Genomic DNA, 12595 nt, shown 5'->3' on the forward strand with positions numbered 1-12595 from the left:
GTGGTACGCCGCCAGCAGAATGCGAGACTTTGCTCAGCTCCGTGAATTAGTTTTGTTGGAAGAGTTCAAGACGTGTCTTCCAGGGAAAATCATTGTTTATCTGAACGAACAAAAAGTGGACTCATTGTCAAAAGCTGCAGTTGTTAAGAGTCATATTGTAACAGTCTTTTTACGTCCATAAGGATGGACAAATGAGAAATTAATTTTCTCATTTTAAAGTGTAAAATAAGCTCCTATTTGTGTCATAAAGAAATTAACTGCTACCTTCATTTACACAGGCGTTTTCTGTGCTTTAAAAATCATAATTTTTATTGATATTGTTGATTTACTGCATATTGTCTTGTATTCTGTTGTTTGTTCTCTATGAAATAATAAAATGTGATAGGACATCAGATTTGAAGCTGTGGTTTTTAAATTACAGTTTTAATTGTTAAAAAATGTTTTCATTGTGCCTTAAAATATTACACGTTTGCTATGAAAATCTATTTTGTCAAACCGTAACATCACATTGTATTTCACTTGAGAATTAAGCAATTTTTGTAGTTGGAAAAAAGGAAATATTGCTAAATTCAAACGATTGAATCATCAAATAGGTCTTATTTAAAATAGATGGGTTTGGATAAATTTGAATTCTAAGTGCAATAAACATGATATTGTCATCAACTAAAGTCATATTGTTAAGTTTAAGGGACTTTATTTTTACAGTCAAAAGTTCACTATGTTTTCTACATGGAGCTCTCAGACTATTCATATCTGTCATCAGCCGAGCTCCTGTCCACTTCTACATACGGATTGGATCTCATCACAGAAACGGTTTCATTTCATCTTAAATTTGGTTTCAACTTCAAGTGGTCCAACAGAACAAAGCAGCACAGTGATCGTCGTTGCAGCAATATTCTGATGTTTCCATGAAAACATAAAACTGTTCTTGAGCATCGCACTGAGCTCACCTTCAGAAGCATCTCTGTGTCTTCTCTGTACTGAGTGAGAGAAGCCACCAGGACGGAGGCCAGAACCGGTACAATCATCCTCGACAGCTTCTTTCTGGTTATGAGGTCGTGGAGCAGGGCCAGACCCCAGTAGTGAATCTCTGCAGAGAGCAGGAGAGCTGGGTTCCAACAGGACTGCAGAAAAATACTAGCTCTGCTTTCTTCAAGTCATACAAGTGCATTACAACAGCTCATCATTCATTTGTTTACCTCGTTCCTGTGGGAACATCTGCAGTGTATGAAGCACCGTGTCTATTGCCCCCTGCTGGCACAGGAGGTCCACTGCACCAGAGCAGTCTGCCAGAGCCGACAGCACTTTCATTCCACACTTCTGAATCTCAGGGCTGCTGATGAACTACACACACACACACACACACACACACACACACACACACACACACACACACACACACACACACACACACCCACACAAATCACTCTGTGGAATGTCCTGTGTTCAGCTTCATACTTTAACTCCACGTGTTTCTTCCTTTTCATTTTTTGTTGTTCGATACCACAACTGTCAGCGTGCGTCCTCTCTACTGCCCTGCTGCACTCTTGCCCCTCTTGCTTGCTCCACTTCCGCCTGCCACATTTCTTAAGTGGTTACACACAATCCTCTCTCTCTCACTTCAGGTCGTTTTCCTTCAATAGAGGGAAAATTGAATACAGGCAGATGAAACTGAGTGACAGTCACCAAAGCCTTGTTAAAAATTCCAGCTGCAATTGGTGCAGTGATAGTGAAATGGTAGACTATAGGACTCTGAAGCAGGATGTTGGAGTTTGGCCCCTGGTCAACAGTTAATGGCTGAAGAGCCGTACAGCAGCAGGCAAAGAACCACATGCGGCCTGCGAGCTGCGGGTTGGCCACCTGGTGGAGTAAATGATTACATTTCACAAAGTGAAGATTTCCTCTGAATCATCCATTCTTCATCTGCTCACACAGAAGCACAACCATGTTTCAGAAAAGTAGAGTTTTCCCTGTTTAAACTAAGACCAACAAGTTTGGAAATTGGAGACTCACTGTCATGCATACACGAAAACACTAAAAAACCCTCAAATGATGTAGTTAACTGAAAATCTTTTTGTCATTATATACAAACAGAGCGTTCCGAGACACAGAAGCAACTGGCGGGATAAGGAATTACCCATCATCATTGAGTGAGACACTTTCTAGAGGCTGGCACGTCAGAGAATGGTGAACTTTGATCAGAGGTATTAAAGTAAAACAGCTTCTTTTAAATCATTTTTCTGATGCCCGAGCAACTTTTTAACAGCGCAAATGCAAACAAAAATGCAGCAAACTAAAAGAAGAGAAAGGAGGCTTCAATTCTTCTTCAAGTAAAATACTCATCAATATGCCAATGAGCTTACGATTCACAATGAGAGCAATAAAAACAAGACTCAGAATCGATGGTGGTTTATGCCTTGTTCTGCACCAAGTATCGGGAACCATGAGGCTGGTGTTAAATTACAAGTAATCAATGCTATTTTCAGGAAAGCTGGAGTTGTTCTAAAGCAGGGGTCTTCAACCTGCAGCTCTGGAGCCACATGTGGCTCTTTGGCTGCTCTGGAGTGGATACCTGAAGCGTTCAGATTATGTCCTGGAAATAAAAACTTTTCATTTCTTAGCATCCCACACTCAATGGCTGGCTCTCCAGCCAAAGATGGTGAAACACCAGAACCAGCCAGCGTCGCTGCAATGGCTAAACACAGACAGTAGCTAAAAGCTTTTAAAAAGATAATCAGAGAAATAGTCAATATAAAATGATAAACATTGCTAGTCTAGCCTTTTGTCAGGAAAAGAAGAAAAAAGTGGAAAATAAAAATGGATAAAAAATAAAAATGATTAAAAAATAAGAAAAAAGGGGGAAATGACCAAAATAGCTCGTAACTAACCGCTAGGAAACGCAGAGCGACTATCAATAGCAAAAGCAGCTAAAATAGCCAGAATGTGGGAAGAGAACTAAGGAGCAATCTCTAAAAATAGCTCCAATAGTTAAACATGCAATAAAGTATATCTCCATTGTAGCTGTGACACTTCATGGATGCATTTTTCTTTCATTCAAGATAATTAATGAGTTTTGTGGATCCAGACAAATTTTAATTGGGTGAAAATCACAAAAATGGTTCATTTGGTAATAAAGGTTCTAAAGGTACTCCTGATAACGCTTACTTACGCTTTACTTGCTAGTCAGAGGGATAAAAACTCACTCATTACTTCATTTGGGTCAAATGAAGTAATGATGGTTGGACATGTACTTACATCTTCCCTACGTTCTGCTCACAGAACAAGAGACGACAGTTTCTATCATGAATAAACAAAGTATTGTTCAATGCGTGTCTCTGTATTTATACACCAGCCAAGTATTTGTACACTGCTTTTTTTTCTTTCTTTTAACGAAATACAATAGTCCCACGAGGGAGTTTCCCTTTCTTGAGGAGAAACATCATCGTCACTTTGTGTTATTGGACCAGCCTGGCTGTGATGAACATGCTCTGAATAGGAGTGGATGATGGTTGGAGGTGGTTTGATGGTGGTCATACCCTGTTGAGGACTTCCAGATAGAGCGTGTGGGCATCTTCCACCACACACTGGTTCTTCAGAACCTTCAGCGACACATCGGCCATGTCTGGATCAGTCACCGAGACGCCGTCTGCCCTCACACTCCGGTCTGAGGATCCACACATGAAGGAAAGGAGTGAGGACAAACCAACGTCCACACAATGATGTGATGAGGGCTGCCAGAATGTCCCCACTGAACCTCCCCCCGACACACACACACACACGCACGCACGCACGCACGCACGCACGCACGCACGCACGCACGCACACACACACACACACACGCACACACACACACACACACACACACACACACACACACACACACACACACACACACACGGCTCAAGGGGAGGAGTTGAATCCTCACCAGTTCCTGCAGATTTAGGAGAAATATTTGAATACTCGCACGAGAAGGACCTTTATGAGTAAATATCCAGCTGGAGAAGCTGTGAAGCTAATTGATTTGAAGCGAAGCAGCCTGTGACGACAGAGTGGAGGTGAAGAATGCCTCCACTCTTCACCTCCATGTACATCGGGTTATAAAATGTGTTTTCCCTCTGAGCTCCAATCATACAGTTCACTCATTCACCACAAACATAGTCGTCCTTTATGATGATGAAGGTATTTTCTATCACTCATAAGTTCATTCTTCACTCATCACATCTGTTTCCATTTTCACAACCTGCTGATAAACACATTGAGGATTTGACCCATAACGAGGCCTTTCTGTGTGCAGGACTAAAGGAAGTCAATCACTTTATTTCAAACCTGCACACAGGTCAGCTCCGTACCGGAATGTGCTGTCTCTGATCACAAAGCGGTGCTCTTTCAGGTTCCTCTTTCTACTATTGAGTCAAGACCCACTGTCCAAACTCTCTCCCGCCCACTAAACTCACAATCTATTCCTCGTTTCTGTGAAGCTTTCACAACCACTTCACTTAGCACAAGTGAGCGAGGGGGTCTCCCTTAGGGCGTCCATGTCAGTATTTTTTAACAATACCTCTACAAGCATTTTAGACTCCATAGTTCCAAATTTGATTTCAAAACGTAAAACATCCCAGTACGCTTTGGCTGAATGAACACCTGAGGAACGTTAAGAGGCAATGCAGGAGGGAAGAGCGCATATGGAAAAACAAACAAACACATAAATGCATTGGCTCCCTTAACTCTCTCAAGAAAATGAAAGCTCAATTATCAGCTGTCCATTAAAACAGCAAGGAACAAAGATTTGTTCAAACCTCATCACCAGGGGAGGACACAACCCCCACACTCTTTTTAAAACTATTCCCTCTGTGACTGATCCCCCAGCCAGCCAGTGGAACCCACATCAGAGCGCTGCCAGGAATTTTTGTTGCATTTTGTCAAAAGAATTACAGACATTCGTGGTGAAATTAGCTTGAAGCATGAAGGTCTAGATCAGGACCCCCCACCCCATTCTACTCTGGACCACTTTGTGGAGATCTCCTGGTCAGACCTGGAACCCCCTGTTGCTGCTTCCTGCACCTGCTTTTTAACGGAGGTCTTTCAGACGGTTGGTCAGGACATTTGATCCATCATTAGTTGTTCCTTGTCCACTGGAATCTTCCCCACATCTTTTAAACAAGCAGCTATTCCCCCTTTTAAAGAAGGCCTGACTGGACCCCCGGCTTTTCTCCAAACTTCCTTGTTTATCAAAGATTTTAGAAACATCTGTTGCTTCCTGGGTCATTTCATTTATGAATTGAAATAATCCCTTTGAGACATTTCAGTCAGGTTTGCGTTCACACCACAGCACTGACACTGCGCTGGTCAAGGTCACCAGGAATGGCCCACTGCTTGCAGCCGACCATCGCCTGTACTCCATTTTAATTCTCCCGGATCTCAGCTCAGCATTTAATACGGTCGAACACAGCATTTTAATTAACCGTCTTAAAAATTCTATCGGCATTTCTGGTGTGGCTTGGAACTGGTTTTAATCCCATTTATCTGGCAGACCTTTCTCTATTCGACTGGCAGAAGCTTCCTCCACTTGGGCTGCCCTTTTTAGTGGAGTCCCTCGGGGATCTGTTTTGGCACCCCTATTATTTTGGGTTTACATGCTTCCCTTTGGCGATATTTTGCGCAGAAAGTTCCACTTTTATGCAGATGACACACAAATATATTTTCAGATAAAACCTGGCACCACAGACACTTCCCTGATCCTTTCCTGCCTGACAAAGGTGAAGTGCTGGATGACCAAAAATCTTCTACAATTAAATTCCTTAAAAACTGAAATCCTTTTTATTGCCCCCAATGGACCCAGCTCTAGTGTTGATTTCAGTTCCAGTGATTTTAACAGCCCCTGCCACAGTCTGGGTAGCTCTTCGAGCATTATGCGGAAAGAGGTCCGCAATCTCGGTGTTATGTTTGACTCAGACTTGTCTTTTCACTGCCAAGTGACCAGGGTGGTCCAATCCTGCTTTGCGCAACTGAGACGGCTAGCCAAGGTCAGGTCATTTGTCTCCTCAGCAGACCTGGAGGAAGTCATACATGCCTTTATTTCATGGAGGCTGGATTACTGTAATGCCCTTTATTCGGGCATCAGTAAGTGTAGAACGCGGCTGCCAGATTTCTAACAGGAACCAGGACGTGTGACCACATCTCGCCAATCCTTTCTGCACGTCACTGGCTGCCTGTAAAGTTTAGAATTGATTTACTACTTGTATTTAAAGCCTTAAATGGTCTGACGCCTCCTTATATCAGAGACCTGCTAAGGCTGTATAACCAGATGGCTGTGTGAGATCCGCTGGCAGGGGCCTACTACTGGTTCTGTAAACGAGGCTCGTTTGCTGTTCAGGCTCCTCGGCTCTGGACCGCTCTGCCAGAGGAGCTCAGACAGGCTAACTTATTACCCTGTTTTAAATCTGCTCACTTTTATCGCTTGGCTTTTATGAACTGAAATTCTTTTGTTGTATTTCCTGTTTTCCTCTGGTCTCTGTATTTTATTATTCTATTATTGTAATTTTATTGTGGTTTTAATGTAAAAGCACTTTGTACCATTGTTTAAAAAAGTGCAATACAAATAAAGTGATTATTATTATTATTATTGTACTGGTCTTGATCAGACGCCTGCTCATCGTCTCCAACTGATACAAAATGTCGATGCCTGATTTCTAACGAACAAAGGAAACAAACAACAAACAAATTAAAACTGCTCAGACTCTTTTTACCTTCAAGCGGCTTCTGAAGACACATACAGTGGGGCAAAAAAGTATTTAGTCAGCCACCGATTGAGCAAGTTCTCCCACTTAAAATGATGACAGAGGTCTGTAATTTTCATCATAGGTACACTTCAACTGTGAGAGACAGAATGTGAAAAAAAAAATCCAGGAATTCACATTGTAGGAATTTTAAAGAATTTATTTGTAAATTATGGTGGAAAATAAGTATTTGTTCACTTCAAACAAGAAAGATCTCTGGCTCTCACAGACCTGTAACTTCTTCTTTAAGAAGCTCTTCTGTCCTCCACTCGTTACCTGTATTAATGGCACCTGTTTGAACTCGTTATCTGTATAAAAGACGCCTGTCCACAACCTCAAACAGTCAGACTCCAAACTCCACTATGGCCAAGACCAAAGAGCTGTCTAAGGACACCAGGAAAAGGATTGTAGACCTGCACCAGACTGGGAAGAGTGAATCTACAATAGGCGAGCAGCTTGGTGTGAAAAAATCAACTGTGGGAGCAATTATCAGAAAATGGAAGACATACAAGACCACTGATAATCTCCCTCGATCTGGGGCTCCACGCAAGATCTCATCCCGTGGGGTCAAAATGATCATGAGAACGGTGAGCAAAAATCCCAGAACCACACGGGGGGACCTGGTGGATGACCTGCAGAGAGCTGGGACCAAAGTAACAAAGGTTACCATCAGTAACACACTACGCCGACAGGGAATCAAATCCTGCAGTGCCAGACGTGTCCCCCTGCTTAAGCCAGTGCATGTCCAGGCCCGTCTGAAGTTTGCCAGAGAGCACATGGATGATCCAGCAGAGGATTGGGAGAATGTCATGTGGTCAGATGAAACCAAAATAGAACTTTTTGGTATAAACACAACTCATCGTGTTTGGAGGAAGAAGAATACTGAGTTGCATCCCAAGAACACCATACCTACTGTGAAGCAAGGGGGTGGAAACATCATGCTTTGGGGCTGTTTTCCTGCTCAGGGGACAGGACGACTGATCCGTGTTAAGGAAAGAATGAATGGGGCCATGTATCGTGAGATGTTGAGCCAAAACTTCCTTCCATCAGTGAGAGCTTTGAAGATGAAACGTGGCTGGGTCTTCCAGCATGACAATGATCCCAAACACACCGCCGGGCAACCAAGGAGTGGCTCCGTAAGAAGCATTTGAAAGTCCTGGAGTGGCCTAGCCAGTCTCCAGACCTCAACCCCATAGAAAATCTGTGGAGGGAGTTGAAAGTCCGTGTTGCTCGGCGACAGCCCCAAAACATCCCTGCTCTCGAGAAGATCTGCATGGAGGAATGGGCCAAAATACCAGCTACTGTGTGTGCAAACCTGGTAAAGACCTCTAGGAATCGTTTGACCTCTGTTATTGCCAACAAAGGTTATATTACAAAGTATTGAGTTGAATTTTTGTTATTGACCAAATACTTATTTTCCACCATAATTTACGAATAAATTCCTTAAAAATCCTACAATGTGAATTCCTGGATTTTTTTTTCACATTCTGTCTCTCACAGTTGAAGTGTACCTATGATGAAAATTACAGACCTCTGTCATCATTTTAAGTGGGAGAACTTGCACAATCGGTGGCTGACTAAATACTTTTTTGCCCCACTGTAAGTACTCTCTGGCTTTTATCTAGCTGAGCGTTGACACTCTGATATATGGCATCCATAGATTATGTCTTGTTTTTCCTTGTGACTTGTTTTTTTTTAATGTGCTATCTAAATAAAGCTGACTTGACAATAATCCTTCTGGACAAGACATTCATGGTTCACTGTGAAATATAATCTGCTACAAATCAATGTTTCTTGTGAAATATAACTCTGTGCAGTACTGCTTCTACTTTAACTTGTGCAATAAATGCGGGAGGATGTGTATGTACGTGTGAACATATATTTATGTATGTCAATATATAAAAGAGCAGCCTTACATGTACATACTGTAAGTAAACATGTTTTTTTTTTTACTGTATTTTGACAATTTGTTTTAATATTGTTTTTTTTGTTAAAAACAAGTTTTGCTTTTGCAATAAATTTCATTCAAATGTACAACAGCTAGTCTATGTTCTGTTTGACAATAAATGGGCTAGTCTAGTCTAGTCTAATCTAGTCTAGTCTATTCTAGTCTAGTCTAATCTATTCTAGTCTATTCTAATCTATTCTATTCTAGTCTAATCTATTCTAGTCTATTCTAATCTAGTCTAGTCTATTCTAGTCTAGTCTAGTCTAATCTATTCTAGTCTATTCTAGTCTAGTCTATTCTATTCTAGTCTAGTTTAGTCTATGCCATGTTCAATAAAATACCATCAGCTGTTCAGATGATTTTACAGTATAACATTGTTCCAACATTGAAGGAAACAAGCAGTGGTTTGGCGTCACAGCTTTATTCAGTTCTATTAGAGTTGACTGAAACTTGGTTTGTGAAACAGGACATGAAGCTGAGTATTTCTAGCACAAGCCAAAGGCTAACAAGCCACTAATGGAGTTGAATCCAGCTGTCAATTGAAAGTACTAGATTCAATATAAAAGAATCCCTGTTCGAGTGAAGTGTTTCCCTTCTAGAAATATGTCTCTTCCCTTTGATTTTGATGTCTAAATATGGCAGACTCATAGACTTCCTGGGAATTTAAAAATCAGTTGATTGTTTCAGCTCAGCTCGCCGCTCAAATGCTCCATCATGTGTTTGATTCCCTGAAGACTATTTTAATAAATGTGTGTTTTTCAACGATATTTGAGACTTACCACATTATTTACCTCCTGCACCATGAAGTGCCTGGTTCCCTCGGTGTATAGCATGAGCAGAAACAGTTAGACTAATTCAAGTTCCAGCCAACATGAGACAGTACCTGGGCACAGGAAGACCAAGCTGGCCTGCAGAGCCTCCAGCTGAAGCTCAGGCTGGAAGTTGTGGACCTTCATGATGCTGATGATCTGACTCATGACCATGTTCAGTTCGTCCAAACTGGCTGTCCTGCAAGTTGAAAGAGAGGATGATTCACCCATCAATACAATGAGCTGGTGAGTGGACACAGAGGCTTACATAGTGTGTCTGAACCCACCTGCCCTGGAAGAGCAGGTTCAACAGTTGGCATGCGCTGATGGAAACTTCTGCTAAGTTCAAATGTCTCTTCATCATCTCCACCAAGTTAACATGAAGACCACTGGATAGCAACAGAGAGCGGATTTTTCCTGCAAGCAAAGCAGACATTAGCTGCCACGCCACCTTCAACACCTCGGGCGCTGGCCTCAGCGGTTTTATTTAGTGTAAACAAATGGGAAAGATGTGCATGAAGCTTAGTCCCTCCTTGAAGATTTATTTTAATGATATCAGTTTTTCAAGTGAACTAGTGTCACACCTTGCACTAACATGTCTTATTTCTAAGATGAAGCATGAAACTATTTGATAAAATGTATATTTCAGTTTGGACTATGGCCTCCGGTCATCCGAGGCCATTTCAGTTCAGCTGCTGTGGGTTTGTCTCAGAAGTCTGCAACCATCATGACCAAAACAGCCATTTTTCACCACTTTCCACCAAATAAAATTAATCTGCAGGCACACAACATGTTTAACCTTTAAAATGAAGACAGCAAAGGTCACAGCTGTACATATAGTTTTGCTATTTAAGGAACCAGAAATGTAGGTGCATTATAACCGTTTCACCAGGTTTCAGGGGTTTCTTTTTGAGAGGTGGCCAACTATTGAACTCTATCATTATTTCATAAAATAACAATGCAGTGGTACAATACAAGCATTATATATGAATTGTAATTCGTAAAATATTTCTGTCTCTCATGAAATACACAACCTGATTTTAACAGATCCGTCCTGTTTGTGACAGATTGCAGATTAATCAAATGGCTCTTAAAATTATTATCATTTTACCCTGACTTGCAGCAGCGGCAGTTTTTCATTATGAAATACATGATAAGTTGTGAAATGTGTTGAGAGGTTTGGGATAAAATGCCAGGGTTTTTTTAGCCCTCGATGATAAAAAGGCAGTGAGACAGTGGAGAGGTTGATCTTTGCTCAGTGCTGCAAGACTCTCACTGTGGTCGGTGATGAGTACGGCCATCGCACTGGAAGCAGCTTTGAACACGCTTGGAGAAGAAGAGTGCAGCAGCATGGCTGCCATCAGCTGACTGTGAAGCGGAGTCCTGAAAAACAGACGTCACCACTGTTGATTCTGAGCCATAGTACTGAGACACTGTGTGGACGGCGTTCGAACCTTCCACTCTGCTCCTCTTCACAACTGTGTGGCGTGGCTCCGTGCAGCAGCAGACTGTGGATGGCCCAGCATGCAGCCTCCTGCAGCACAGCAGAGGACAAGAAGATAGAAGATCAAAGAGTGTCATGTCAGAAATAGTAACCAGTAAAAATATAAATACATAAAAAGGTAGATAAGACAGTGTAGTCAGTCCCTCCTGAGATAAACAAGCTTCACAGATCCAGATACTTCTCATGGTTTATATTTGTGTTTTAGCTTGACAGTCACATCAAAGAGGTGGATAAATCAAGCTAGCTCATCTAAAATAAGGCAAACTCTTGATACGCACCATTTTAAATTAGAATCGTGTTTTAAAAGTCTGGATGACCTGTAATTTTCTACTTCTGAACTCAAAAAACAGACGTTATTATATTTGGCCACATGAGCACATGTGGTAATTATTATCAGATTGTTTATTATCACAAACCCGTGGTAATTATTATGAACATGGTGATAAAGCCAGCCGACTGCTGGCACATCAGTTAAAACGTCAGTCCACCTCATGTGTTATTGAGATTAATAAAACATTCAAATCTTTTTACTCAGCCTTATACAGATCTCAGTTTCCCACCGACAATACTGAACTGAATGACTTTCTGGCTCAACTTCAGATTCCCACATTTAAACCTGATCAAGCAAAACAATTAGACGCTCCTCTTTCCATTGAAGAATTCAAATCTTCAATCAAAGCAATGCAGTCTAATAACACCCCATGTCCTGACAGTCTAATAACACCCCATGTCCTGACAGTCTAATAACACCCCATGTCCTGACAGTCTAATAAGACCCCAGGTCCTGACAGTCTAATAACACCCCATGTCCTGACAGTCTAATAACACCCCATGTCCTGACAGTCTAATAACACCCCAGGTCCTGACAGTCTAATAACGCCCCATGTCATGACAGTCTAATAAGGCCCCAGGTCCTGACAGTCTAATAACACCCCATGTCATGACAGTCTAATAAGGCCCCAGGTCCTGACAGTCTAATAAGACCCCAGGTCCTGACAGTCTAATAAGGCCCCAGGTCCTGACAGTCTAATAAGGCCCCAGGTCCTGACAGTCTAATAACACCCCATGTCATGACAGTCTAATAAGGCCCCAGGTCATGACAGTCTAATAAGACCCCAGGTCATGACAGTCTAATAAGACCCCAGGTCCTGACAGTCTAATAACACCCCATGTCATGACAGTCTAATAAGGCCCCAGGTCCTGACAGTCTAATAACACCCCATGTCATGACAGTCTAATAAGGCCCCAGGTCCTGACAGTCTAATAAGGCCCCAGGTCCTGAGGGAAGAAATATTTTGATCAATTGTCACCTTTACCTTTGTCAATGTTTAATGAATCTTTGTCCCAAGCCTCAATAATTCTTCTCCTAAAAAGTGAAAAAGTCCCCACATTGTGTAGCTCTTCCAGAGCCCTCTCCTTACTCAATGCTGATGTTTAGATTCTGGCTAAAACTATCACCATTCGTTTAGAGAATGTCTTGCCCTGTGTTATTTCTGAGGAGCAAACAGGATTTACATAAGGATGCCATATATTTTTTAATACCTGCACTATTTCAATA

General features: G+C 41.8%; 1 protein-coding gene across 3 annotated transcripts in view; it reads right to left on the reverse strand.

The window, feature by feature from the left end:
* lrrk2 (leucine-rich repeat kinase 2) overlaps positions 1 to 12595 on the reverse strand; it is a 132609-nt gene that overhangs the window by 77984 nt on the left and 42030 nt on the right. For all 3 annotated transcript variants that reach the window (XR_013935810.1, XM_080475543.1, XM_080475542.1), the window contains exons 10-16: positions 10988 to 11067; positions 10810 to 10916; positions 9821 to 9950; positions 9608 to 9732; positions 3537 to 3664; positions 1200 to 1344; positions 951 to 1090 (exon numbers count right to left, since the gene is read on the reverse strand). Coding sequence is in view for 2 of the 3 variants with exons in the window: in XM_080475543.1 (XP_080331669.1) it covers positions 951 to 1090; positions 1200 to 1344; positions 3537 to 3664; positions 9608 to 9732; positions 9821 to 9950; positions 10810 to 10916; positions 10988 to 11067 (855 nt within the window). In the remaining variant the exon portion in view is untranslated. The remainder of the gene's footprint in view (positions 1 to 950; positions 1091 to 1199; positions 1345 to 3536; positions 3665 to 9607; positions 9733 to 9820; positions 9951 to 10809; positions 10917 to 10987; positions 11068 to 12595) is intronic.

Source organism: Lipophrys pholis (genome assembly GCF_963383615.2).
Source record: "Lipophrys pholis genome assembly, chromosome: 11".
Taxonomy (NCBI): Eukaryota; Metazoa; Chordata; class Actinopteri; order Blenniiformes; family Blenniidae; genus Lipophrys; species Lipophrys pholis.